Below are 24,193 nucleotides of genomic sequence, written 5' to 3'. Positions count from 1 at the left end.
CAACGTCTGAGACAAGCACTTTATCCTTTTCCCTCCAAACCGATTTTTGGGTCTTGTTACCAAAACAATATCCACGTCACAAACCACTACTTGATAATCGATTATACGCGCAGTTATTATTGAGTGTTTCATTCTATTCTCCCAAAACCCCAGGCATTTACATTACATTCACCTCAAGACATTTATTGGATGATTTGACCCGAAATTACGCACAAGTGAGGCTGAGTACACAGTATGCAGTATGGAGTACGCACCGATAATAACTAACAGAGCTGAAGCAAAAAGGTTGGAGCAAGGGAAGAGCAAACAACAGAAGCCCCGCTCAAATAGATGATGTGTAGAACCTCTTTTTGCTCTCTCATTCTCACACAAACAAGCAAACACACCACACACACACACTGCACCAGCACACACACTAACACACACACACCCACACACTCACCAGCCACACACGCACACACAGCAGCACACAAACACCAACGCACACACGCACAAACACACCCATGTACATAATCCAGTCAGTCCTTAGGAGCCTGCCTTGCTGAAGAAGAGGCCCCACACCTGCTGCATGGGGCCTCCTGGGGGTGAACGATAATGGGGGGAAACTCTCCTCCACCCCCTCCACCCCACCTCTCCCTTCCACCACAGCACCCCACGTTACCCTCTCCACCGCGGGGCCCCCGGGGAGCTTCCTGGAGGCCACGACCAGGCGTCGGCCCCGGGCCCCCGGCCGGCTCAAACCCCCGGCCACCTGGCCCCAGCAATTCATCTTTCCTCCTCAACAGATTGTTATTATGCCGCTGGTCTTGTGTATCCTCCAGGCAAAAGGAGGGGCCCCTCTTCTGAGGGGCCGTGCACAAAGTGAGGCCCCGCTCTTCACTGGGGGAGGGGCCGGATTGAACCATTGTTTGGAAACGCTGATGTATGGTTTTGGTTTATTTCATGAGGGCAGCAGTCATTTATGTTATTCATTATGATCATGTCATGTTTATCGTAACATATTGATCATTAAAAAATGTGATCTGCTTATGAATTAAAACCTATGTCAATTCATAACATTAAAATGTATGTTTAATGAAGCAGTAACAATTGATTGTTTTAATTTCTTTAATATCTGACGGAATGTATGGCAGGGGGGTGTATGGATGACTGCGGGAGGTTCCATGCCGCTGATAGCCACTGAGGTGCCCCCCCCCGCTGGGAGATCCCAGCCCGCTGAGAGGTGAAAGAGGCAAGTAGCAAGAAATGAGGCCTCTCAGTGGTGCACTACCTGCGCTCTGTACATCAAAGCCTGTGTAGGGGGCAGCGAGGCGGCTCCTCTGTCAGCGCCTCTGCTGCTGCTGCTGCTGGGGCCGGCGGACAAATAGGCTGGAGGGTTCAGTACAATAACCCACATGTTGACACCTGGTCGGTCAGAACAGAGAGGCAAGGGCAGGCTGCTCTGAAAGACACGTAGCTGGGGTCCATGAGGTGCTATAGGCACGCACACGTGCACACGCACGGATGCAAACGCACCCACATGTGCACACGCATGTACACTTTAGGACATGCTGCCGTACGTAGACATTTCCCGTTTTTTTAATTATCCTTTTTCTTTATTACATGACACTTATAGTATCCCCCCCCCCCCCCCCCCAACTCTGTATGTTTTTTCTCTCGATGTTGCAACCGGATTTATCTATACACCTTTTTTTCCGTCCCACAGCTGTGTGTGTGTGTGTGTGTGAGTGGGAGTTTGTTTTGTGGACAGAGGAAGAGACACAGACACAACATAACCACAGACAGATACAGGCAGAGACTCTCACTCTCAAACGTAAACCTCACTCCACACACACACACACACACACACACACACACACACACACACACACACACACACACACACACACACACACACACACACACACACACACACACACACACACACACACACACACACACACACACACACGTGGGTGGGTTCAGAAGCGACTGTGTAACGGTAGGAAACATAACAGACACATGGACCAGAACACCTGTGCAGACAGGAGAGATTAGACGATTAAGTTCACTGGTTCATCTGCCGCGGTAAAAGGCCACACATTCATTATTTTAATGGCCGTCCTTTAAACGGTGATTCCTGCCTACGCAGAATTCAGGTCCTTTGTGTTTGAAGGGTGCTATAAATAAACTAAACTGTACCGTATATTGTGTAATCAAAACACGGATTACAATAAAGCGGTTGGGTTTCTCATGCGTTCCAAATGTGACGCGACTTGTGTGCACGAACATGACTCACCTGCAAGGCGAATTACGGCGGCATTTGCCCTCCAATTATTAATATAGGAGAACCCTTACGACTTGGGTACAATTTCTTTACCCTCGTGTTACCCCGAGGCAAAGAAGCAAACGGAAAATTAAAAAAAAACAAAAAAATAACCTCTACCTTCATCTCTGTCGGCAACCTAAATCCTAGAGTTTTTGACACAGCCAAAAATTAAATTAAAAAGAGCTAAATGGAAGTACTTGTATGTCTTAGAACTTGTATGCACCTTGCTGTTTGAAGGATTAGGTAAATCAAACACACACACACACACACACACACACACACACACACACACACACACACACACACACCAAGGTTGATGTATAATGGGACAAGAAAGAGACAAGCGAGTGGTGAACTGGATGTATGATTATCTTAGTTGTTTATTAAAATAAGATATGCTCCTCCACATTGCTTTTGTGAATAATGAACGACTGTGTTTGGAGCCAGCTTCCATAGGAATAGAGAACTGACCTCAGGGGCTCATTCAAGTTGATCAGGTCAAAGGTCAGGGAGAAACACCATAAATTAGCCTTGCACTCCCCATTCATAAGAAACACACCTGGACTACACTTAGGCAATGTCCCTGGGCTGACACAGAACAGCAAGCATCCACAAATTGTTAGCACCAAAAACATCGAAAATACTTCAGTTTTCGTAGGAACTTCAACACCAAAAACGAAATGACTATTTTGAAACGAATGTTTTTAGGGAAATTTAAAACAAAAGCCCAACCGACTTGAGTCTGCTTTAGTGGCGTGGCGTGCCTAAAGCAGCTGCGACAATATGAACGATGCCTCCACCTCTGTCACACAACCTGATTTGGTCTCCTGGAGGCCTACATACCTTGGCTTCCGCCAGATAGAAATACCCCCCATGGATCCCGAAATACACAGCAGGCGAGCTGGGCCTCATATATAGAGTCGTGAGGTAGGGCGCTTGCAGGAGGAGGGGAGAAGGGAAGGGCCAGCACCGCGGAGCGGCAAGCCCGGGCAGGCCGCTCGGCAACCAACACCTCGGAATGGCCTCGGATTCAAACTCACAACATGGGCGGAACATACCGAAGGGCTGGAGTTGAGCGCATTACACCCCCATCCGAAAGGCCAAGCATAACTTGTATGTTTTGCTTTACTGGCTTCCGAGGTGAACGCTAAAAGTTCAGCCTTGTCAAAGCATAAACAGAAGTATATGTTTTTCATCAAACTGATGAAAATAATGGTCACGCCAAATGCTTAACGAGGTTCAACAGCTCTCAGCCTTTATTTAGTCAAACGTCTTCCCTCGAATCGTTTTTAAATAGGTGGAAGGGTTCGTTGGGGTTATGTGTTGCTTTTCAAAAGTCTTGCCTGACACCCTGTGGCGACATATAGATAGAGCAGCGACCGATAGTTGAACGACAGAGGGCGCTAGAAGGCTTTTCATTTACAGGAAACTCCTAATTTGTGTAAGTGATAAATATATAATATACTTCATCAGATTGGCAGGGAGTAACCCCCAGGATAAGCCAATAATCTATAGTAAGCATCACAATCGGTTACCTTCATTACTAAGACTAAAAACATCACCAATACAGCTTTTAGCAAAACAAAGACTATCATTAGCTAATTCATGTAGAGCTCCATAATATTTAAGACCCGAGTCCTCTTACGGTCATAAATCTGACCCAAAGACATCAATATCTCTGCCTTACTACTCACACTATAGACCTTCAACAGTCTCAGAAGACGATGTGACCATTGGTTGAAGGTTGAACCTCTTATGTCCGGACTGCAGTACCGACTGAGACGCTGCACTTCCGAGGTAAGACTCCTAATGGGGCATGTATTCATAACATCAAGCGGTCAGCCAATGTGTCGGCACAGCGTTCTTCTTCAGCCCAACAGTGGTCGCTGTGTGAAGGAGCTTGCCTGTGCTGACTGAATGACCTGGATATATTCTCTTAATTAACAACTAAGGCATATTGGCATAGTGTGCTGTGATTTAACACAATTCTAGAGCACTCAAATGCCTTCCGAAGCATCGGTGCTGCTGCTGAAAAACATAATCTAGAGCAGGCCAGGCTGATAAGACTGCATGTGTGTATATAGGTACTGTTTTGTCACAAGTTATACAGAGGTTTGGAAGTACCAATTGCTGACCAACGATTTTGAATGTACAAATTTTCGGAACGCAGCCTATGGAGACGTAGCCCCGCCCCTCAGCAACGTGCCGTTCGTTCTGCGTCATTGTCCTGCTCAAAAACAAGCAGACCCCATCCCCCTGAGGAGTTACGATGGTAAACTGGCCATCCGCCACGTCGACCTCGCTACCCTCATCTCAGCCGGGGGAAGATTCGGATGAAGAGGATCATGCTGATGAAGGTGAAGGAGACGAGGAAGAGCATGATCCACAGGAACCAGTTGACGGCCTTCTTGGTGTGCTGCTCCAGCCGCTCCGATTCCGTCTTCAGCTTATCAAAGTTCACGTCGGCCTGCCGCATCGAGTGGCTGAGCGTCTGCGGGGGCCGGAGGGAGAGGGGAACACAGGCCAGTTACTACCGTGGACGACCAGCGCTGCACCTTGAAGGGCCGGTGGTACCCTGAGATCTTACAGGCTCACATCTGAACACCTGAAAGAAATTGTTAGCGCCGAAACTGCCTAGTTCGTGATTTTCACCTCCATACTGCGATATCATATCATATATATAATGTTTGATGCTGTTATTTTATGCTTTTATTGCTGCATGTTTTTACCCGTTGCAAGGTGACCTTAAGTGACTGAAATGCGCCGAATATATAATGATTATTATCATATCTGCAGCCAGAAGGGAATCAGAGTTTCACTATAACGTGAACACATCCATCAATGGGATAGGGTTAGGGTTAAGAAGATCAAAATGTCTCAAACTAGATTTCGTCTCACATTAACCGCACAGTAAGAGAGTACCACGAATCGGCACACAACCACCCTCCCAGCCCCCCCCCCCCCCGGGTTCCGGTTCGTCCGGCGGACGAAAGCCCGCCGGCGGCCAACCTGGTTGTCCTGCTTGATGATGTTCTGGGCGGCCATGGTGTTATTCTTCAGGTTCCGGGCCAGGTGCAGCATGTCCTCGGCCAGCTTCTCCTGCAGCAGGTGGTGGTGCTGCAGCACCGCGTCCAGCTCCGTCGCCGTCTGCCGCTCGTCCAGAGGCACGCCCCTGGGGACCCCGAAAGGGACACAGGACCCCCCCCCCCCGTTAGCCGCCCGCTGACACCGCCGCCGCTCCACGGGTCAGGACCCCAAGAGTCGCTCACTAGCTTCAGCAAAAGACTCAAGACTCACTTGTTCAGAGTTCACCTTGACTCTGCATAGCCTCCTCCCTTATGCAGTTCTTTTGTGTTTGTGCGTCCTGACACTTTATGTACACACTTATTGTGTGTTGTAAATCCATGTACTTGAAATGTTTTTGTGTAGCTTCTTATCCTAGCTATCTTTGTTGCACACGGGGAATGGGTTAACCTAACGATTGTTAGTGCTTGGCACTTGGTTCTATGAACATCCTTACTGTAACGACACAGCAATATATTCTTTATCTATCTTCTGACCAATGCACTTGTAGTAAGTCGCTTTGGATAAAAGTGTCTGCTAAATGGCAAAAATGTCAAATGTAGAACATCCGGTCATTTCATTTCGGAGCCACGGTACATTTCATATTCTTTCCAGCTCTAGTCTGACGGACAAGGTGTCTCAAGTGTTGAGGATTGGAAACTGACAGGGGATGCACGGCCAATGTCACATAGATTGACCTTATCTTTGAACAGACTTTGACACATCCTTAAACTTTAACTATATTTGATAGACTTCTGTTTACCTTCTGTTTCGCAAATCCTGATTCGCGTTACCTAAGGAGAAAAGATTAAAAGGGTTATAACATTTCAAGAATGCATTTTTAAGTTGTCCTTTTTGAATAAGTTTTGTTTTCTTTTTTTACAAAGTCCTCACCCGTCCCCGACGCGTCCTGTGAGAGGGGATTGGAAAAGAGGAAAATGTCTTACTTTCAGAATGTTACACTAAGTAGATTTGAAGGTCAGCGTGGACTTAAAGTAAGCCAACCCCCTTACCGTGCCCAACAGCTCATTCCTCATCTCTTCTGTACACCGGGCCTTCGTCTGCATGTGAACCGTCTTTGATGCAGGCGTTCTCTCATTGGCTATCGTGGGAGTTCGTCCCGGAGCAAGAAGTTGATTGGCTAATGCTTTCTCTGTTGTTGAAGACTGAAGAAAAAAATGGGACTCTGAATTTTTTTCTCTTTACTGTGATTACATACAGCATTTCACCCGTTGAGAAAATTACTATCAATACAACTTGAACAGTGTTCGTGACAGCGCATGATTCATCTATACTGACCAATTTCTCAGCATCCAGGATTCCCTTTAGGAAGTCTACCTTCCTTGTGTAATCTGTCAACACTTCTGGTGTAGGTTTGCTTGGGGGGAAAAAAATAGATACAGTCTGTAATCACATACATTGTAAAAGATTGCACATGATTAATTCAACCGTTTTGGACTATCATCCATGATAAAATATACAACTAACTTTACCTTGGGGTTTTCCTCAAAGCCACCAACATATCCTCGAGGGCACCAACATACTGAAAAAGAGAAAATCAGATTTATCACCTTAAAGCAGAAAAACCAGAGCTCAGAAGGAAAGAACCACGTATTTGAAATCCTTTCCGCGTATTACTATTACGGCCAATAGAGCCGGTTTAAGGTTTGTTTACATGATATGCAATATGCCATGCTAGTGCATGAAACTCCACAGCCATCAAACATTGTTGTGTTAGTGTCCCTAATGACTGACAGGTCTATGCTGCAACAGCATCAGGTTCCCTGGCCTGATTCTGAGCCAGTGCGATGTGTAACACCGTCCTATGACTTGTCATATTTTACATGACGAGCTACAGATGCAACTTGGCTCCAAATGAACATTAATAACGAAGATCTCGGATTTTGGGAATAAGTTAGTATTATAATACGGGTGTATTTTTTACAATGAAATGAAAGCAAGTGTTCGTGTGGAGGGCGAATATAATAGGTATTTACGATTGGTCATTGACGACGTGGCTCTCCGAGGGAGTGTGCAACAGGAGAATGAAATAAAAATCGAAAGACAGTGACAAACGGATGCAATGCTTACCTTTTCTAATCGCCATTCTGTCTCACCTCGTTTTTCGGCAGCTATAGATTCGCAGCGAGACAATAACCTGATAAAATTGATTTCTAGCCTAGACGAAGCCATGTTTGGATCTGACAGGGCGTCGCGGAATTTTGACGTAACTAGACTTTAGAGAGGGGCGGGCAATGATGTCGTCACGCCAGATTGATGTATTTAGGATTACTAGTATCGTGCAAGATATATATATTTTTTTTGTTTAAGTTTACAGTCGTCCTGTTGTAGTTGTATATTACTGTGTAGTAGAGAAGAATACTAGCAGAATAACATTACACCTTAGTCGATTATTTTTTTACCCAATCTGCAGTGCACTGAAATAATATCACGGTTGAATCATCAGGTACATTATTGCATCACATTTACCTTAGGTGAGCATATTGTCTTAAAACAGATATTTGTAGAAATATCAATTATTTATGCATGCAGAATAACCCTGTATGCTAGCTGTATTTTAATATATACAATTATTATTTAATATCTACAATTAACTTAGTTTAATCAACAAAGAATTTATCCTTTATCAACAGAATATCTGTCTAATATTTTCTATCTGTACTTCATAATAAATTATATTGACATGGGCTCTCAGAACTTATTCATATAAAAAAAATAACACACAGAGGTTATTACAAGCATCATTTACTATCTTGTCCCGTCAATGGTAACACAACATCATACAGATCCAATCACACACCAAAACACATCGTCTTCTTATCCCACTCAAAACATGACACACGGACGAGACGGCATTCAACAGCAAAGAGAAACATTAGTTTTACAAATACAAAGTCGGCAAAAATACCATACTTCAACGAGGTACGCTTTTATTGTGCCACCTTGCTTCCACCTTGGAAGCCGGGTAACATACACACATGTGTGGGTTCAGCCATATCTTTATGTGAGGACTTGAGGGTGGTAGACATCGTGCCATGGGGGCTAACATTGTTACTGGGTGTCTGCTTTGAGCCCGAGGAAAAGTGGTGAGTGTTGCTTGTGAGCGTTTCCCTATTGCCGTGACGGTGGCTTCTCTCGGCGTGTGTCGCTGTGGGTAAAGAGTGAAACTCCTCGGAGACTCGTAAGGCGCCAGGACATTCATAGTGTGTGTGTGTGTGTGTGTGTGTGTGTGTGTGTGTGTGTGTGTCTTTTGACGTTTGTAACACCTCTTGAGTTGGTTTGACGTACAATCTGCTCAGAAGTATTTACACAAAAGACCCCTCTACCGTAAGACAAAGGGTAACAGCCCATCCCTCTCTCCCCTCGATCCATGCCGTATAGTTAACGTGGACAAACTGTTTTGCTTGTATGCCGTTCAGTAACGATACAAAATCAAGGCACTAGTCAACTTCTAAACAAGCACACTGGCTTAATGTGCTTATTGCGAATACTACGAAATACATGTAAAAGGTGCAGTTATAGCCTGTAGGATGTCCTTGAAATAGCACAAATGATGGTGGGTAATGTGGGTAAAAATCGCAAGAAAAAAAAAGGTTTTGTGTCCAAAAGGTCCATCGTGAGGCCGTTATAACTCCAGCCCCTTCCGATCAACGTCCATGACCACAATATATTAATAATGATAGAAAAAGTGCTTGGCAACATCATGACCTGTTGTGTCAAAGTCTCAGGACGACAAGATTCTAAAAGGGTAACTCTTAAACTGGTTACCATGGAAACCTCTACTTAACAAGTCCGTTTTTGCCTTCCTCTCTCCTTCCCGTCACATGGCGGTCATCCACATAACCCATAAAGCCCTCCTGTCGTCTCCTATCCGTGGCTGTGTCCTATTGTGTGTTTCTCTATTGTAGTTCCCCTAGCGTCTTAACCTCTCCGGGCGGCCCTTCCTGTGGACGGACGTCTCTCCACTGGGGGGACGGACGTCTCTCCACTGGGGGGCCGGCTCCCTCTCCTGTCCCAGGGCCGCCCCCCTCAGTGACCGCCCGCCCCGTCAAGCGTCGCTGCTCTCCGTGCGAGAGGGGTCCGGGTCGGAGAAGCGTCTTCGGCCCTGGTGGGCGGAGCCGTGAGTCTGCTGGCACGGCGGGATGAGCGTAGTCATGGAGACGGAGGAGGAGGCGGCGGCGCCGTCCAGGTACATGGACTGGGTGATGTCCTTGCGCCGGCCGGGCGGGTCCCTCGCCCTCCGCGGCGGCCTGGAGCCGCAGGCGGCCTGGGGGGAGGGGCCCGGGTCCAGGGACCGGGACTGAGCCAGCAGGCCGTGGGGGAGCTTCACCGTGCCGGGGATGACCGGATTCCGCATGAGCTGGAGTCTGACGTTTGGAGTGGTGGGGGTGGAGGAGGAGGAGGAGGAGGAGGGGGAGGAGGAGGAGGGGGAGGAGGAAGAGGAGCTGCCAGGGCTGAGGCTCTGCGGGGAGAGACGCGGTCCACCGGGGGCCTTGGGTTGCGGGGAGAGGTCAGAGAGGAGAGGTCGGGGTCGGGAGACCTGCTTGGAGCTCCTCTGCAGGGCCCAGCTGGGTCCTGGAGGGGAAGGGGAGGAGGAGAGTCAGTGGACGGGGGGGCGACAGCGTCTGGTCGTCTCTCAGAGCAGCCGGTCTGAAAGGGTTAGTGTGCAAGGATGTTCACGCAGCTCTGAACCACCAAGAGGAGAATGGTGGAACTCATCATGTTTTCGGACGATGGGAAAACATGGTTAAGTATAAGGTGAATGCAATGTTAAAGAACTTTTGCTTGCGTTGCAGATTTAAATGTTTATAAAAGATGAAGATGACGGTGAGAGGAGGTGATAACATGCACCTTGCATGCGCGTTACACAGGGCCTGCACCAACTAATCGATGGGATCTTACAACTGATCAACTATGAAGATTGACACCAAGCAAGCAATCCATGCAAGAGATCACACACACACACACACGGTGGTTGCAGTTTCTCCAACCTTCTTGGCTATAGCGCAGACGCCACCGCCACCACCTCACCATCACTGGTCCCGACCTGCACCGGAACAGAAGACCCAGGCGTGTGGAAGGTCAGAAACCCACCGAGTGGAGGCAGCGGCCCAAGGGCAGAGAGAGAGAGGGAGAGGGAGAGGGAGAGGGAGAGGGAGAGAGGGAGAGACAGAGACAGAGAGAGAGAGAGCGCCCCTCAGTACTAACCTTCTGCCTCGGAGCGTCGCTGGTCGTCCAGGAGGCTCTCGGAGCTCAGCGAGGCCTCAGAGTCCAGGTTTTCCTGGTCCGAGCCCGGCTGCTCCAGCTCCGGGAGGCGGCACGCCAGGTCGTCCCTGAGCGGGGCCGAGGAAGGGGGACGTTAACGAGAGGAGAAAGGAGGCAAAGGGTGACATTCCACAGACCAGAGCCCGTGTTTTATCTAGGGTGATCTAGGTGGACACATGTGATGTCACAGGTGGCTGGATTATTTTAAGTGGTGAACCTCTGACGGCTCATTCCCGTTGTTCCTGGTGGGACAATAGGGGCTCTTTAATAGTGTGATGGTTCTGCATTTCAATGGGGTTCATAGTCTTCTTCTTGTGAGGTTGTATATGTGATTGTATAGTTGTGTATGCATGCTTGAGTGTGTTTATAAATGCATATTTATGAGATGATGTGTAATGGTGTGTGTGTGTGTGTTTATAAATGCATATTTGTGAGTTGATGTGTAATTGTGCGTGCATGTGTATATAAATGCATATTTGTGATGTGTAACGGTGCGTGCGTGTGTGTTTAACGAAGCAAATATACAGGCAAGGAATTTTTTTTTGTTAAACTAAGATATCGTACTTCTCTTGCTTGATGGTCTTGATGCGCTCCATGAGGTTCTGCTCTGCCTCGGCGTCCGAGTCCAGGGGTTCGTTCTCAGGCACGGCCGTCAGGTCACAGCCGGGCTTCTCGTTGAGCTGGAGGAGAAGAATGTTCTACATCACACCGGGACTCCACTCGGATCACAGTGTCAGAGCCGGGTGGACATGGTGTTAGGTTGGTTGTGTTGGGACCCAAGACTTCGATCGATACCACTTTAGTGGGTGATCTAAAGGGAGGACTGCGAGAATGGCGACTGTATAGACTCATGCATCTGCAACATGCCGTACTGGCAGCCGCTCTGTAGAACATAGCAGGTGGATGAGGTGGAGAGAGAGAGAGAGGAGGCCGGGAAGGAGGCTGAGAGATACAGCGGCACGATGGAATCGGCTCAATAGAAACCACTTGAATGGGTGACCGACTGTTTTAGTTTCGGGATTTATAGGCACCAAGTGAGGGCTCTGTGTGTTTTTTTTTAAGTCCCTTCAGGGGGAAGGAACACCTTCTTTTAGCCTTACAAAAATAAAAAATATCTCCTCAAATATATTATTTACAGCAAAAACAAATGGCCTCAATTGATTTAAGTGTCCTTTACTGGAATGCTTCGGAAGCCACTGTATTCTCAGAAAGGGTTTGGCTCACAAAAGGCAAACCATTCAGAACGTACCAGAACCTCTAGAACCCATAACCAACTACTGAAGAACACGGCACACAAAAACCAACCAACCAAATGAACAACCACACATGAGAACAGGGATTCATCACAAACAGAACAACCACCACACTCCACTAGCAACATGCAGCCAACGACCGGTTAGTAAGAGAGGAACAACATCAGTCGAAAGGACGGAATGAGGAGAGGGAGAGAGGGAAGGAGAGAGGGGGAGAGGAGGTCACAGATCACCGTAGGTCAACATGCCATGCAGAGCCGCATCAGCAATGTGCACATGACACACTCACTACGTCTACCACTACTACCAGGACTACTCGAGACTAGTGCTTCATGATACATACCACCACTCCTTTGTAAGGAGCTGAGAACCTGAGAGGGAAATGCCAGTAGTGCTAAGGGGAGACAAGGAAGATTGCTGAACGTTACCCACAGAACACACGGAACCTCGCACTAGAACTGACATGGTAAAGCACAACAAACATGGTAGAACTCCGACCGTAGAACTCTTGATAAGACTTGTTCCGATACAGATAACACTAGTATCGGAAATTCCTCCGATCCTGCCTAAAATGCAGTATCAATTATCGGCGAGTACGCAAGTCTATGCACCAATCCGATACCATAACATTACTAGCTTATTTACAAGCAGGCAAAGAACATCACAAACACGTGCGATGTTATGCTGCGTTGATTAACGGTTGGAGGTGGATAGTCGAAATAGGAAACCTTTCATCTCCGACCCACGTACGTTCAAGCTACCAAGTCGAAAAAAACATGGAGGCTCACGCTTAACTACAAGAATATCAATTATTATAATATCAAGTATTACTCTAATTATAGATTATAAATGTAAGTGATCTAGTTCTGATTTTTTTTTATTGTTGTCAGTAAGTGAACCTACTATACATTGCTGTCATCGTAAGAGAACCCTTCAATAATGACAAGTGCTATTAGTAGTGACAATGCTTGATTCTGTATCGGTATGTGCTCGGTATCGGCCGATGCTCAAGTTCAGGAATCGGTATCGGGGAAAAAGGCATCAGAACATGTCTACTCTTGATAAGAATTGCTGACACTGTCTATCAGAGGATCAGGACAAAACAGGCTATGATGCTACCTCAACGGGGTGAGGGGTGTGAGCTCAGACCGTACCAGGTTGGCGGGCACAGTCTCTGGAGCGTGTGGGCCGGGTCTCACCGTGTTCTGCCTCTTGAGCTTCAGCTGGTTGACGGCCAGAGTCTCGGCGTATTCCAGCTGCTCGATCTCCTCCATCTTCTCGTTGTAGCGTCTGATCTGCTCGTTGATCACCAGCTCCACGCACCTGAGGCGCAGGACGGAGTTTAAACCGGGACGCACGCGAGGAGAGAGGGACGACGGAACACCGGAAGTTGAACCAATCAGCCAATTAATCGATGCTTTGACTAAATGGATAAGATAATCAAGAGTTAATTGAATGAGTCAAAGTTCAGGAGTTTTCAGAGAACTGATGAGTAATCGACGGTAAATGGTAAATGGACTTATAACTGTATTTATATAAAGCTTTTCTAACCAGTGGCCACTCAAAGCGCTTTACAATATTGCCGTACATTCACCCATTTATAAAAAAAATGCACCCATTCATGCACACATACACACACAGACGGTGGTGTCCACAATGCAAGGAGACAGCCAGCTGGTTGGGAGTGGTTAGGGTGAGGTGTCTCGCTCAGGGACACCTCGACACTCTAGGAGGAGCCGGGGATTGAACTAGCAACCTTCAGGTTACCAGCCAACCCGCTCTGCTGTACCTCCCGAGCCACACGCCGCCCTGCGACTATAATGGACCGACGATGTATCAGAATATTCGTGAATCAACGGACGAATCTCAGGGATCAATCTAATCGAGTCGGTCGGCCCGTGATTCGTGTGGTTCTGGCTCTTCTCCGGTGAGGGGCTGCGGTGGGCCGGGTCGAGGGGGGCTTACGTGGTGGTCTTGGCCACGTCTCTCATGCTCATCAGGGGGTCTGCGCTGTCGGGGCAGCGCAGGATGCAGGGGGCGAACACGATGGCCAGGGAGTTGGGGGACATGCGGTTGTGAGGTTCCTCCTTGGACACCCTGCGGAGCGGGGACAAAACATGGCGAAAAAAAATAACACTCTCGTGAGCGAGGAGTTTGTTGTTCACATTTCAGTGGTAGAAGGTTTATTCACTTGGTTAATTTACATTTAGCCGACGCTTTTATCCAAAGCGACCTACAATAAGTACTTTTTTCACAAGCAGAGAAACAATACATCGCGCTCGGTAACGTAAGGATGTTCAACAACCAAGTGCAAAGCACTAACAATCACTAGGTTAACCCATTCACTGTTTACAACAACGATAGCTAGGATTAGATGCTACACAATGCTAAGTACTATAATTAAGTGCAAGGATGAACAACATACAAAAAAGTGTGTACATTAAGTGTTAAATTACATTTTTTACCAATTTTTCTATTGACTTCGATTTTTCTATGAGTTAGTGACACAATTAAAAAAGATTGCTCCGACATTCTCACGCGTCACTATCTTGACGTTGGATGGATTATTGTTGCCGCCTTCCCAGAGGCCGTCTAGTCAAACGTTTACCTGACAAGGTGGAAGATGAGTCTCTCCAAGGTGCTGAAGTTGGCCGTCGGGAGCTCCTCCAGCACTTTGTAGATGGCATGAAGCTGTTCCTGTTTCTCTGGTAGCTCTACGCCCGGGCAAACACACACACACACTCACACACCGTCAGACACTTGGTACAACCTGGAACCTTTCTGCCTCTCTAAATATAGCCCTACATAATCCCTCCTTCTGTTTGATGTATCTGGACAGGTTGTATCTTTTCTACGAGTAACACGTCTAGAAAAAAGGTGTCAGGACACTTATGTGGATTTGTAGTTCCATTTTTGGTAATGGTTCATTGATACCATTTTACACATCAACCTCACCAGTCATTTTGAAAAGCTGCAGCGCTTCCATTCTATGTTCTTTCCGTTACTCAATGGCGCCACTTAGTGGTGACTTTATGCGGTTCGTTTTTTTGCTTTTGCATTGAACGCGTCGTTAGCGTCACCCTCCTTACCGATGGCCCTCAGGAAGTCGTTGTAATGGATGAAGGTCAGGAGGGGGTCGGGGAGCTCCCGGAGCCACTGCTTCACCAGGCCTGTCACCGTGTGGATGGGGTAGTCCTCCAGACACACCAGGTGGGGGTCTACAGCCCGGACGACAACACGGACACACTGGGTCAGAGCCCACCGCCCAATACATCGGGGAATTACCCCCCATTGGGCTTCTTCTACATTATTATTTTACATTTCAGAACTGGAAGAGAGACGCTGTCTGATTACACTCAAAGAGGAGATAAGTGATGGTTTGTAACACACACACACACACACACACACACACACACACACACACACACACACACACACACACACACACACACACACACACACACACACACACACACACACACAGTAAGGAGCTTCACTTTATAAAGACTTGTGGGAAAATGTTCTAACTTACAGTCACACTCACACTTTCTTTGAACTTAGACTAGCTAACACTTGCAGTATGTATGTCTTGGATAGGTAATTGGTTTTTATAATTAGTAAGTGAGGTGCACACGCACACACACACGTACTCTCTCACAGACACACACACACACACACACACACACACACACACACACACACACACACACACACACACACACACACACACACACACACACACACACACACACACACACACACACACACACACACACACACACACACACCACACACACACACACACACACACACGCACTCTCTCACAGACACACACCTGTGTCGAGGCGCTGGTGCAGCTCCTTGATGCGGTTGGCCGAGCCCGACTTGCGGTAGATGCCCTCCGTGTACAGGCCGTGCATCTCCACGTGCTCCAGCATCATCTCCATCACCATGGGGACGGGGTTCTTGTCGCTGATCAGGCGACAGATGCGCACACCAAAGTGCGTCCCGTCCCACTCGTCGTCGCTCTGGGGATGAGACAGACAGCACTAGCCGGTCAACAAGGCATCATGTCTCCATATGAATTATAATCATACAGTAATAATGCAAAATATCCATACAAAATATGAATAAAAAAATTGAATAATGAAGTTCCCCCTGACCGAATGTGTACAATATACAACACATAACTGTCTATATTCTCTTGCAAAAGAAAATGATATTATGATTTTTAGATAGTATAACTGCTTAATAACCAGTCGAGACAACGTTTTAGAACCTCCTCCCATGAGGAGATGCAGGTTTGTTCTCGCTCCATGTGGAGGTCTAGTGCCAGACCGGTTTGAACCGGTCTGCACGGCGACGGGTGCCCTACCTTTTTGGCGCAGAAGGTGGAGCAGTCGGTCACGATCTTGCAGAGGCACTTCTTGTGGCACACCATTTTGCAATCTGAAGAAAAAACAAAAAACAAAAAAAAACATCAAGATATAAAGAAAATACGTTGGCAGAACAATGAACAAAAAAGCTTTTTTTTAAATCGATGAACGCTGAAAAAAAATAACGGGTGAATTGTTCAGCGTTTAGAGGGAAATGTATTAAACCCATTGACCCGTGTCAGTGTGGCCAGGCGTTCAATACTCACAGCTACACATGTAGGCCTTCTCCATGCCCCAAATGTAGGAGGTGCACTGGTCACATGACTGCATGATGTTGACCTGATAGGTGCTGAACATGTGGTCCAGGGGGCTGTCCATCTAACGCAACAGGAACAACAGGCATCTGTCAGCGTTGGTCAACAGTACGTTTACCATGGGATTCAATCGGAAGATAAAGGAAACACCTTCACACCAAACTCAATGCTTACACTTTTGTCCTTTTTCCGGCGTTTCTTCCTGGCTTTAGCAGGCTGAAACACAAAGAAGGGATGGGCGTCAATTCAGCCCCTAAGGCAACAGCTCACCGCCCGTTTGAGTAAAGGCTAAATTCCGCCTTTTAAAGCCCAACAACAATAGCTGTATCTTCTACTCTTCTGTTACCATGGTGCTCGTCAATAACATCTCAACAGGGGGGCACAGTGGATGAAAAATGACTGGGAGGGAATCGGGATAGTTGTCCTTTTGTTATCATCATTAAAGAGGGTGACAGTAAATACAAGACCATAATTACGCCATGTTATTTTTGGCAATAGTGATAAGGCCCAGACAACTCAGGGTTAATATGCTCACCTTGACAGGCTCCTCCTCCTTCTTCATCTCCCCTCTGATGAAGCCGTCCAGCACCGACTGGAACAGGTTCACCACCAGCTGCACCTCCCCCTTCTGGCCCTCCCCCGCCAGGTGGATGACCTTGGCCTGGTAGCCCTTCATCAGGTCTTTGTAGCCGATGGTGAGCTTCTGCTCCAGGTGAGAGGGGGAGAGAGAGGGGAGACGGAGATGAAAGAGATGAAACATGAGTGTTTCATGCTTTCTAGTTCAGTTTCCTCTACGATTGCATTGGCACTTTTAAGGAGATATCACATGTTCCCCTTGTACATCTGACGGGCACTATATTAGATGTGCAATGCAATGTATACACAAATCTGATCTGTTACAGTTACAGCTTGGACTTTATCATAGAGTGACCAATAAGATGTAAAAGACAAATGAGGTGTTAGGTGTGTGCGTGAGTGAAAGCGTGAGTGCATGTGAACTCACCGTGAGGGAGTACATGGCCAATATGTTCTTCCTGAATTCCATGGTCGCCGTGACGAAGATGGCTTCTGTGGCCGACAGCTGTTTTCCCCTGGAGCGGAAATCATTCACCTGCAAGCACACACAGTGTCAGGCAGAAGGTCCATCGATGCAGCGAGGGCATACAAGAGTTGGCACACAGCTCAAAAAAAACGATGCATGGAAAAAAACGGAGACATTCATATTAAATAATTGGATCTTTTTATGGATTCATAAATAACTAAACTTAATTAAACTATATTTAGTAAAAAAGATGACAGCTAATGACCATTTTTTAAATAAAGAGTCATTTATTAGATATCCAATCGTCCACATAATTAATGCTATCAGTTGTGTGTGTGTCTCTGTTTGTCTGTGTGTGTGTGTGTGTGTGTGTGTGTGTGTGTGTGTGTGTGTGTGTGTGTGTGTGTGTGTGTGTGTGTGTGTGTCTGTGTCTGTGTCTGTGTGTCTGTGTGTCTATGTGTGTGTCTATGTGTGTATGTGTGTGTCTGTGCGTGTCTGTGCGCGTCTGTGTGCGTCTGTGTGCGTCTGTGTGCGTGTCTGTGTGCGTGTCTGTGTGCGTGTCTGTGTGCGTGTCTGTGTGTCTGTGTGCGTGTCTGTGTGCGTGTCTGTGTGCGTGTGTCCGTGTGTGTCCGTCTAGCTCACCTGGTTGCCTAGGAACTCGTCCAGGTGCCGCAGCTCGTTGGAGTTGGTGATCTCGCGGTCCAGCGAGGCGTTCCACTGCTCAGAGACTCGCGTGGCGCGGCTGATCTTGATGGTGGGGTTGCGGCTCAGCCCCTTCCCCGCGGAGTCCGAGTGGGGGCGGGACGACTGGCCGGCCGCCGGGGCTTCAGACGCACACGGAGACACCCAGCGTCACGTTCACACTCGGCAGACGCTCTCATCCAAATCCACTTACAATACATTTGGTACATTTGTCAGAAGAAAGAGAAACCATATATCGCTGACGGTACAGCAAGGATGTTCGTAGAACCAAGTGCCAAGCACCAACAATCGATATGCTAACCCATTCCCCGTAGACAACAAAGATAGCTAGGATAAGATGCTAACTACTATTGTTAAGTGCAAGGACGTACAACATACAATAAGTGTCTCAGAGGGGGGTGTGTGTGTGTGTGTGTGTGTGTGTGTGTGTGTGTGTGTGTGTGTGTGTGTGTGTGTGTGTGTGTGTGTGTGTGTGTGGTAATCTGAACGAGTCTTGAGTCTTTTGGGGTGGCTGGTAAGCGACTCTGCGGTCCCAAACATCGGCAGGGAGCTCGTCACAGCCACTCCGGTGCCTGCCTTCACCGCGCGTGTACAACCTAGTGTTCGGAATGACCTCCCAGGAATCCTCCATCTGGTCTTTAACCTCCAGACCTCAATTCTGTTTGTACTTCATGGTAGAGCAGCGGCTTCTAATTATTATTGTATTAATCTGTGACTGTGAAGCGTGACCCCACAAAGGCCATCGTTTACCCAGAGAGCAAAAACAAGTGTGATTAGCCAAGGCCCTGGAACAACATTAGCACACCTGTGTTTTGCTTTCCATTTCTCCCTCTCCAGGAAGTGTGGTCACTTTGGGCTTCAGCAGCCGTGCATGCATGCCTTAACTGCTTTAACCCCCCCCCCTGTTTGTTTGAGGTAGTGCTGGGGGGGCTGATTCGTGCTTCACACGGCTCATTCTAAACACACACGGGATAGTAAATGCCCCCCCTGACTACCGGACGCTAATCCCTTCGAGTCGTCTCCTAGAGACGCAAGCGTCTGATTTACTTGGCCACTAAATGCAGCCCGGGAAGGAGGCGCCCGCTGGTTCAATTACCTTCCTTTGCAGCCGACTTGTCATTGAGGGACTGGGCCATGGTTAGGTCTGCGTCGTCCGGAGTCTGGGCCTCTTTGTGGGGCCGCTTCTTCAGGATCATCCTCAGGAAACCCGTTGACCTGGGACACAGAACGACCATGTACTTAAAAACACAACATGCATAGTTCGTTCAACCATTCAACATCAAGAGCTGGGCATGTTCCACGATCTAAAAGGGTAACCTGAATACTAGTTCAAACCTGTGGCTTGGCCAGGTAATCATAACGGATCAGTTCTTAAAGTCCAAACTGATTATAGTCCGAATGTAACGAGGCATTCGTTTGAATTACCTATGAAACACATAAGACTGAAATACATGTGAAGCCAAACAAGCACTCTCTATGTTAGCATACCTCGCATTTTTTCCTTGACACCAGTTGGATACAATCAGAAAGAAACGGCTCTGCGCGAAGGCCAGCAAACAACCGCCACATACCCAAACTAATCCCCCGAAAGTGTTGTGATAGCAACGGGAGACGACAACACAAACAATAATTCAGAAGACTATCCATCTGACGTACCCCCACACCCCCCCCCCCCCCCCCCATCCCTCCATCAGCCCCCCTGTCTGGTGAACCGGCCCTTGGAGGACCTCAAGCCTTTGGGCAGGGGCCAACCCCATCAGAGGCCATTCAATAATCTGGAATTTCCGCATTCGTGTCTGCACTCTTTTTTCCCATTAGAGGCTCGTCTTCGTATCTATATATGGCGGGGCTGTGTAGCGTGTGGAGGCATCGCCACATGGGGGAGCCAGGGACGTAGGTTTGTTCAGGAGAAAAGGTCCCACTGTGGAGCTGGCCAGGGCAAAATCAGCGTAATCGTAGTTAAAACTTGATCTCAAGGCTTTTGGCAGAAAATACCTAGATTATATCGAAATAAGATATCGGAGCTCCGAAACTTGTCCTCTTTGTACATCACCTCTTTAATATAATTCTTAAAATCTATTTGGTTGAATATATGACGTATATTTATAAATATATTATACATCTTTATAGCTGTGTTTTTTTGTAAATTAAACAACTTGATTGCAGTCTTGTTCTTGTATGTAAAGGACAATAAACTTCAATAATAAACTCTGTCTCACATGTCCCATATGCACGTGACCTTGTTGCATGCGAGCCAAGTTCCTAACAGAGAAGTTAAGTTGAATTGAATGGCTACCTTTCAGGCGTCGAGGGGACAGTTGGGGAGGAGTCTTGGCGACTGGCGGCATCCTGGCTCTTCCTTCTGAAGGAGCTGCTCTTTGAGCCATCAGAATGGCTCTCTGAAGGGCTCAGCACCTGCAGAGCAAAGAGCACACACACACACACACACACGTTGCAATGGGGATGCTGCATTCTCAGTACTTCATGATATATACACAATGAAAACACTGATGAATGGTAAATGGACTGCATTTATACAATGCTGTTCTAACCAGTGGCCACTCAGAGCACTTAACAATATTGCCTAACATTCACCCATTCATGCACACATTCACACACCGACGGCGGGGGCAACAATGCAAGGTAACTGCCAGATCTCCGGGAGAAGTTAGAGTTAGGGGTCTTGCTCAGGGACACCTCGAAACTCGGCTAGGAGGAGGGTTTGAACTAGCAACCTTCCGGTTACCAGCCAACCCGCTCCACCTCCTGAGCCACATGCCGCCCTAATACCTAATGAACTACGTAAACGGATTGATAGGTGTCAGTACCTCTCTGTGCGATGAGGCTCCGGCCCCCTCAGAGCCTGTAGACAAGCCGTCTAGCGAGGTGGACGTCAATCGACCCCTGTAGAGAATCAGAGAGTTCAAGGTCAGACGTGGGCCTCGATGGGAGATTGGTTTCATGCGGATTTAACCAGAGCTTGACCACAGAGGATAAAACACGAGAAACTTGATGCCAGTGCAGAGTCTGAGCCACGTGTCTAACATAATAACAAAAGTGTGTATCCGCATGAAAGGTAGGCAAAGCATAGGCCATCGCTCAAACCGGCTTGATACAAAGGTACAGTTGTTGTATTTATTGCATCACAGTGTAGAAGATCAATATAGCTTGTTCACCCAAAAAGGTTCATTTACTCTAACTTCATAGATTAACTTGTCTGTTCATGTAAACAGACTAGTATTCGCTTTAGGTACAAACTAATGAATACTAGTCTGTTTTCATGAACATACAAGTTAATATAGCTTGTTCACGTTTTAGTGTGTTCTACTTTTTGTACTGTTTGTAAAAAGTGAATGCTGTGCAATGCAGAAAAAAGCGATCAGACACCGAGCTGCCACCGCTGTGCAACGACGCAGCGCCGACTGGACGTACTGTGCGTGGATCTGCCTCTTGTGCTGCGCGGTGTCGGGCCGCGGGGGCGACCCGCCCTCGCTCTTCCTCCCGCCCTTCCACTTGTCCGGCTTCTCCTTCAGGGCCCCCGGCCGGCGCTGGAGGCCGGGCAGCCCGGAGGCCTCCTCGTGGCCGTTGCGCTCCGCCGCGGCGTCCGAGGGCCGCAGGGCGAGGCTGGACGGGCGGACGGGGCCCTCCTTCTTCTCCCCTTTGTCCTCCTTCACCTTCCAGTGCACGAAGGGGTACTGATCCAGCTCCTTGCTCTCGGCCGCCTCTTTCAGCCTGGCCGCCTCTTGACCTTTGCCCTTTGTCCGAGGGGACGACTTGGGCGGGGCCTCGTCCTTGCCGGCGGCGGCGGGCGTGGAGGAGGCGGCGCGCTCCGACTCGCGCTGGTTGTGCTCCAGGCCCCGGCGTCGCCGCTGCTCCCTCTTCTCCTGGCTCTTGGACGACTGGCCCTTGTGGAGGGCGGCGGCCCGCCCCTTGCTGTTCTCCTCCACCTGCGGGGCTGCGCGGGCGGTGCACGGAGCAGGTCGGGTACCAGACGGGACGCCCCCCGTGGGTTCAGGGGCTCTCCCCACGTCGTCCTCCTCCTCCTCTACGTCCTGCTGAGAACCAGCCTCAGCCGGCGTACCGTTGGTCTCCACGTAGGACCTGGGCGACGAAGGCTCCCCGCTGTCTTCGTCCTCCCCGAGGCCTTCGTCCTCGTCCTCCAGCTCTCCCTCCTTCCCCGCCTCTCCGGACGGCTGCGGGCCGGAGGCTGCCCCTTCGCCATCCTCTTCGGGCGAGAGGGACTTCTCCGCTGCCTGGCTTTCATCCAGAGTCTCCTCCATCACCAGCTCGATGTCTGGGCGCTCCCTGGTCTGGGGCTCGGCCTCCTGGCCGCCTGCCTGCTTCAGCAGAGCAGCCTCCTCTTTCTCGGCCTTCGCCTTCGCTAGTCTCTCCTCTTCCTCCCTCTGCTTCTTCTCGTCCTCTTCGGCCTCTCTGGCCAGCCGGGCGTCCTCGGTCTCCCTGGCGAGCCGAACTGCCTCCTCCTCGGCTCTCCTTCTGGCCTCCTCCTCCTCCTCCTCTGCTCTCCTCCTGGCCTCCTCCGCTTCCCTCCGGGCCTCTTCCTCCTCTGCTTTGCGCTTCGCCTCCTCTTCCTCCGCCCTCCTCCGAGCCACTTCCTCTTCCTGCCTTTTCTCCTCGCGGATGGAATTGCATCTGATAAAAATCATATCGATAAAAGACTTTAGACAAACATCTTGATCGAAATGGTAAAACTCACATATGAAATGTAGATTATTATATAGATAGAGACAAATATAACATGGAGTCATAGGCCCAATCCCATTTCTACCCCTTACCCCTTCCCCCTCCCCCTTGTTTTGAAGGGGTAAGAGGGAAGGGGAAGGGGAAGGGGTAGAAATGGGATTGGCCTCAGGCCCAATCCCATTTCTACCCCTTACCCCTTCAAAACAAGGGGGAGGGGTAAGGGTAAGGGGTAAGGGGTGAAAATGGGATTGGGCCATAGTCCGGCCTCTGACCTTCTGCGGGCAGAGTGTCCTCGGACCAGGGCCTGCAGCTTGGTGATGTCCTGCCTGTGGCGCCGGTACTCTGCTCTCTGCCTGGAGCCCCTCCACACAGCCTGGATCAGCGTGGCCGCACGCGCCCGCCTCTCCTCCCTGCAGTACCTGCGCCACGACCGCTACAGAGAGGTGGGCGGGGGGGGGGGGGGGGGGGAGCCATTTAGTCCAAATGCGATGTAAAGCATTCCAGTTTGTTTTTGATTCTCCCCAAGTTGCCTTGGGGTGTTGTCAAACTGATCTCTGTGTGCAAGCCTACAAAGCACGTTTACAAGGTAGCAGTAACAAAGGACTACACAAATAAACATGGAAAGAGTATTTAAGGCTCATGCTAGGCAAGTAATTATTAAGAGTTCAAAAGATGACAGAGATGAAAGGTTTTATTTCACGTTCAATATGGCTCCTATTAGGGCTTTGACTTTTGCCCAAATTTTTTTTGATATTCAAATTATATTCGAATAACGAAGTTCGGAGTCAAAGCCCTAGCTCCTATACTGTCAGCACCCATTTTTAGAGACAGAAATCAAGCAGGTGTGCCGAGTTCTCCTTCCTCGTTCCTCGGGCACAACAGGAGATCAGAGAGTGTCTGCTCAGGGCGTACCTGGAGCACGCCGGCCGCCTGCCTCATGGCCAGGTACTCGGTCCTCTGCAGGCGGGCTCTGAACCAGCGCTGCAGGAAGATGATCTTGCGCATCACGTCCTTGTGCAGGGTGTCCTGCAGGTGCTGCCGCTCCAGCTCCTTCAGGTAGACCTGCGGACAGAGAGGGTGTACGGACACGTTCAATAGAGAGACGACCACAGTGGTGGGACATAGAGATGGTACACAGACATGCTATA

At 48.6% G+C, this 24,193-nt stretch overlaps 2 protein-coding genes across 10 annotated transcripts in view; both read right to left on the bottom strand.

Moving 5' to 3' along the window:
• Positions 1-2,661: 2,661 nt before the first annotated feature.
• Positions 2,662-7,611, bottom strand: use1 (unconventional SNARE in the ER 1 homolog (S. cerevisiae)). The gene is made up of 8 exons (XM_030373431.1): positions 7,463-7,611; positions 6,865-6,914; positions 6,671-6,749; positions 6,385-6,537; positions 6,266-6,281; positions 6,135-6,165; positions 5,318-5,480; positions 2,662-4,799 (listed from the first exon to the last, which is right to left on the bottom strand). Exons 1-8 carry the CDS (start codon positions 7,562-7,564, stop codon positions 4,617-4,619), a joined length of 777 nt encoding a protein of 258 aa, XP_030229291.1. The 5' UTR covers positions 7,565-7,611; the 3' UTR covers positions 2,662-4,616.
• Positions 7,612-8,120: 509 nt separating this feature from the next.
• Positions 8,121-24,193, bottom strand: part of LOC115556263 (myosin IXB) — a 58,965-nt gene continuing 42,892 nt past the window's right edge. For 5 of the 9 annotated variants that reach the window (XM_030373422.1, XM_030373426.1, XM_030373425.1 and 2 more), the window contains 21 exons: positions 23,958-24,107; positions 23,318-23,478; positions 21,777-22,994; positions 21,173-21,248; positions 20,641-20,759; positions 19,441-19,559; positions 18,285-18,466; positions 17,604-17,711; positions 17,136-17,303; positions 16,775-16,816; positions 16,553-16,664; positions 16,286-16,359; positions 15,746-15,938; positions 15,000-15,128; positions 14,519-14,624; positions 13,876-14,007; positions 13,110-13,233; positions 12,254-12,304; positions 11,222-11,337; positions 10,601-10,725; positions 8,121-9,967 (listed from right to left, as the gene is read on the bottom strand). In XM_030373422.1, coding sequence (XP_030229282.1) covers positions 9,441-9,967; positions 10,601-10,725; positions 11,222-11,337; positions 12,254-12,304; positions 13,110-13,233; positions 13,876-14,007; positions 14,519-14,624; positions 15,000-15,128; positions 15,746-15,938; positions 16,286-16,359; positions 16,553-16,664; positions 16,775-16,816; positions 17,136-17,303; positions 17,604-17,711; positions 18,285-18,466; positions 19,441-19,559; positions 20,641-20,759; positions 21,173-21,248; positions 21,777-22,994; positions 23,318-23,478; positions 23,958-24,107 — 4,032 coding nt within the window. In that variant the 3' untranslated portion in view covers positions 8,121-9,440. Of the gene's footprint in view, positions 9,968-10,383; positions 10,440-10,600; positions 10,726-11,221; positions 11,338-12,253; positions 12,305-13,109; positions 13,234-13,875; positions 14,008-14,518; positions 14,625-14,999; positions 15,129-15,745; positions 15,939-16,285; positions 16,360-16,552; positions 16,665-16,774; positions 16,817-17,135; positions 17,304-17,603; positions 17,712-18,284; positions 18,467-19,440; positions 19,560-20,640; positions 20,760-21,172; positions 21,249-21,776; positions 22,995-23,317; positions 23,479-23,957; positions 24,108-24,193 lie in introns of all 9 variants that reach the window. The other 4 variants (XM_030373424.1, XM_030373430.1, XM_030373428.1 and 1 more) reach the window with 3 other exon arrangements.

The sequence above is a fragment of the Gadus morhua genome, chromosome 12 (assembly GCF_902167405.1).
Source record: "Gadus morhua chromosome 12, gadMor3.0, whole genome shotgun sequence".
NCBI lineage: Eukaryota > Metazoa > Chordata > Actinopteri > Gadiformes > Gadidae > Gadus > Gadus morhua.
The sequence above is the reverse complement of the archived record's forward strand: the minus strand, read 5'-3'. Positions and strand labels throughout refer to the sequence as shown.

Bases quoted from the DNA above. Each gene is read 5' to 3' on its own strand.
- use1 (XM_030373431.1), bottom strand. From the start codon at position 7,564: ATGGCTTCGTCTAGGCTAGAAATCAATTTTATCAGGTTATTGTCTCGC. The intron at 6,915-7,462 runs GTAAGCATTGCA...TCTCTTTTTCAG, and splicing joins CAGAATGGCGATTAGAAAAG to TATGTTGGTGCCCTCGAGGA. The intron at 5,481-6,134 runs GTAAACAGAAGT...CGGGGTCCCCAG, and splicing joins CAGGATTTGCGAAACAGAAG to GGGCGTGCCTCTGGACGAGC.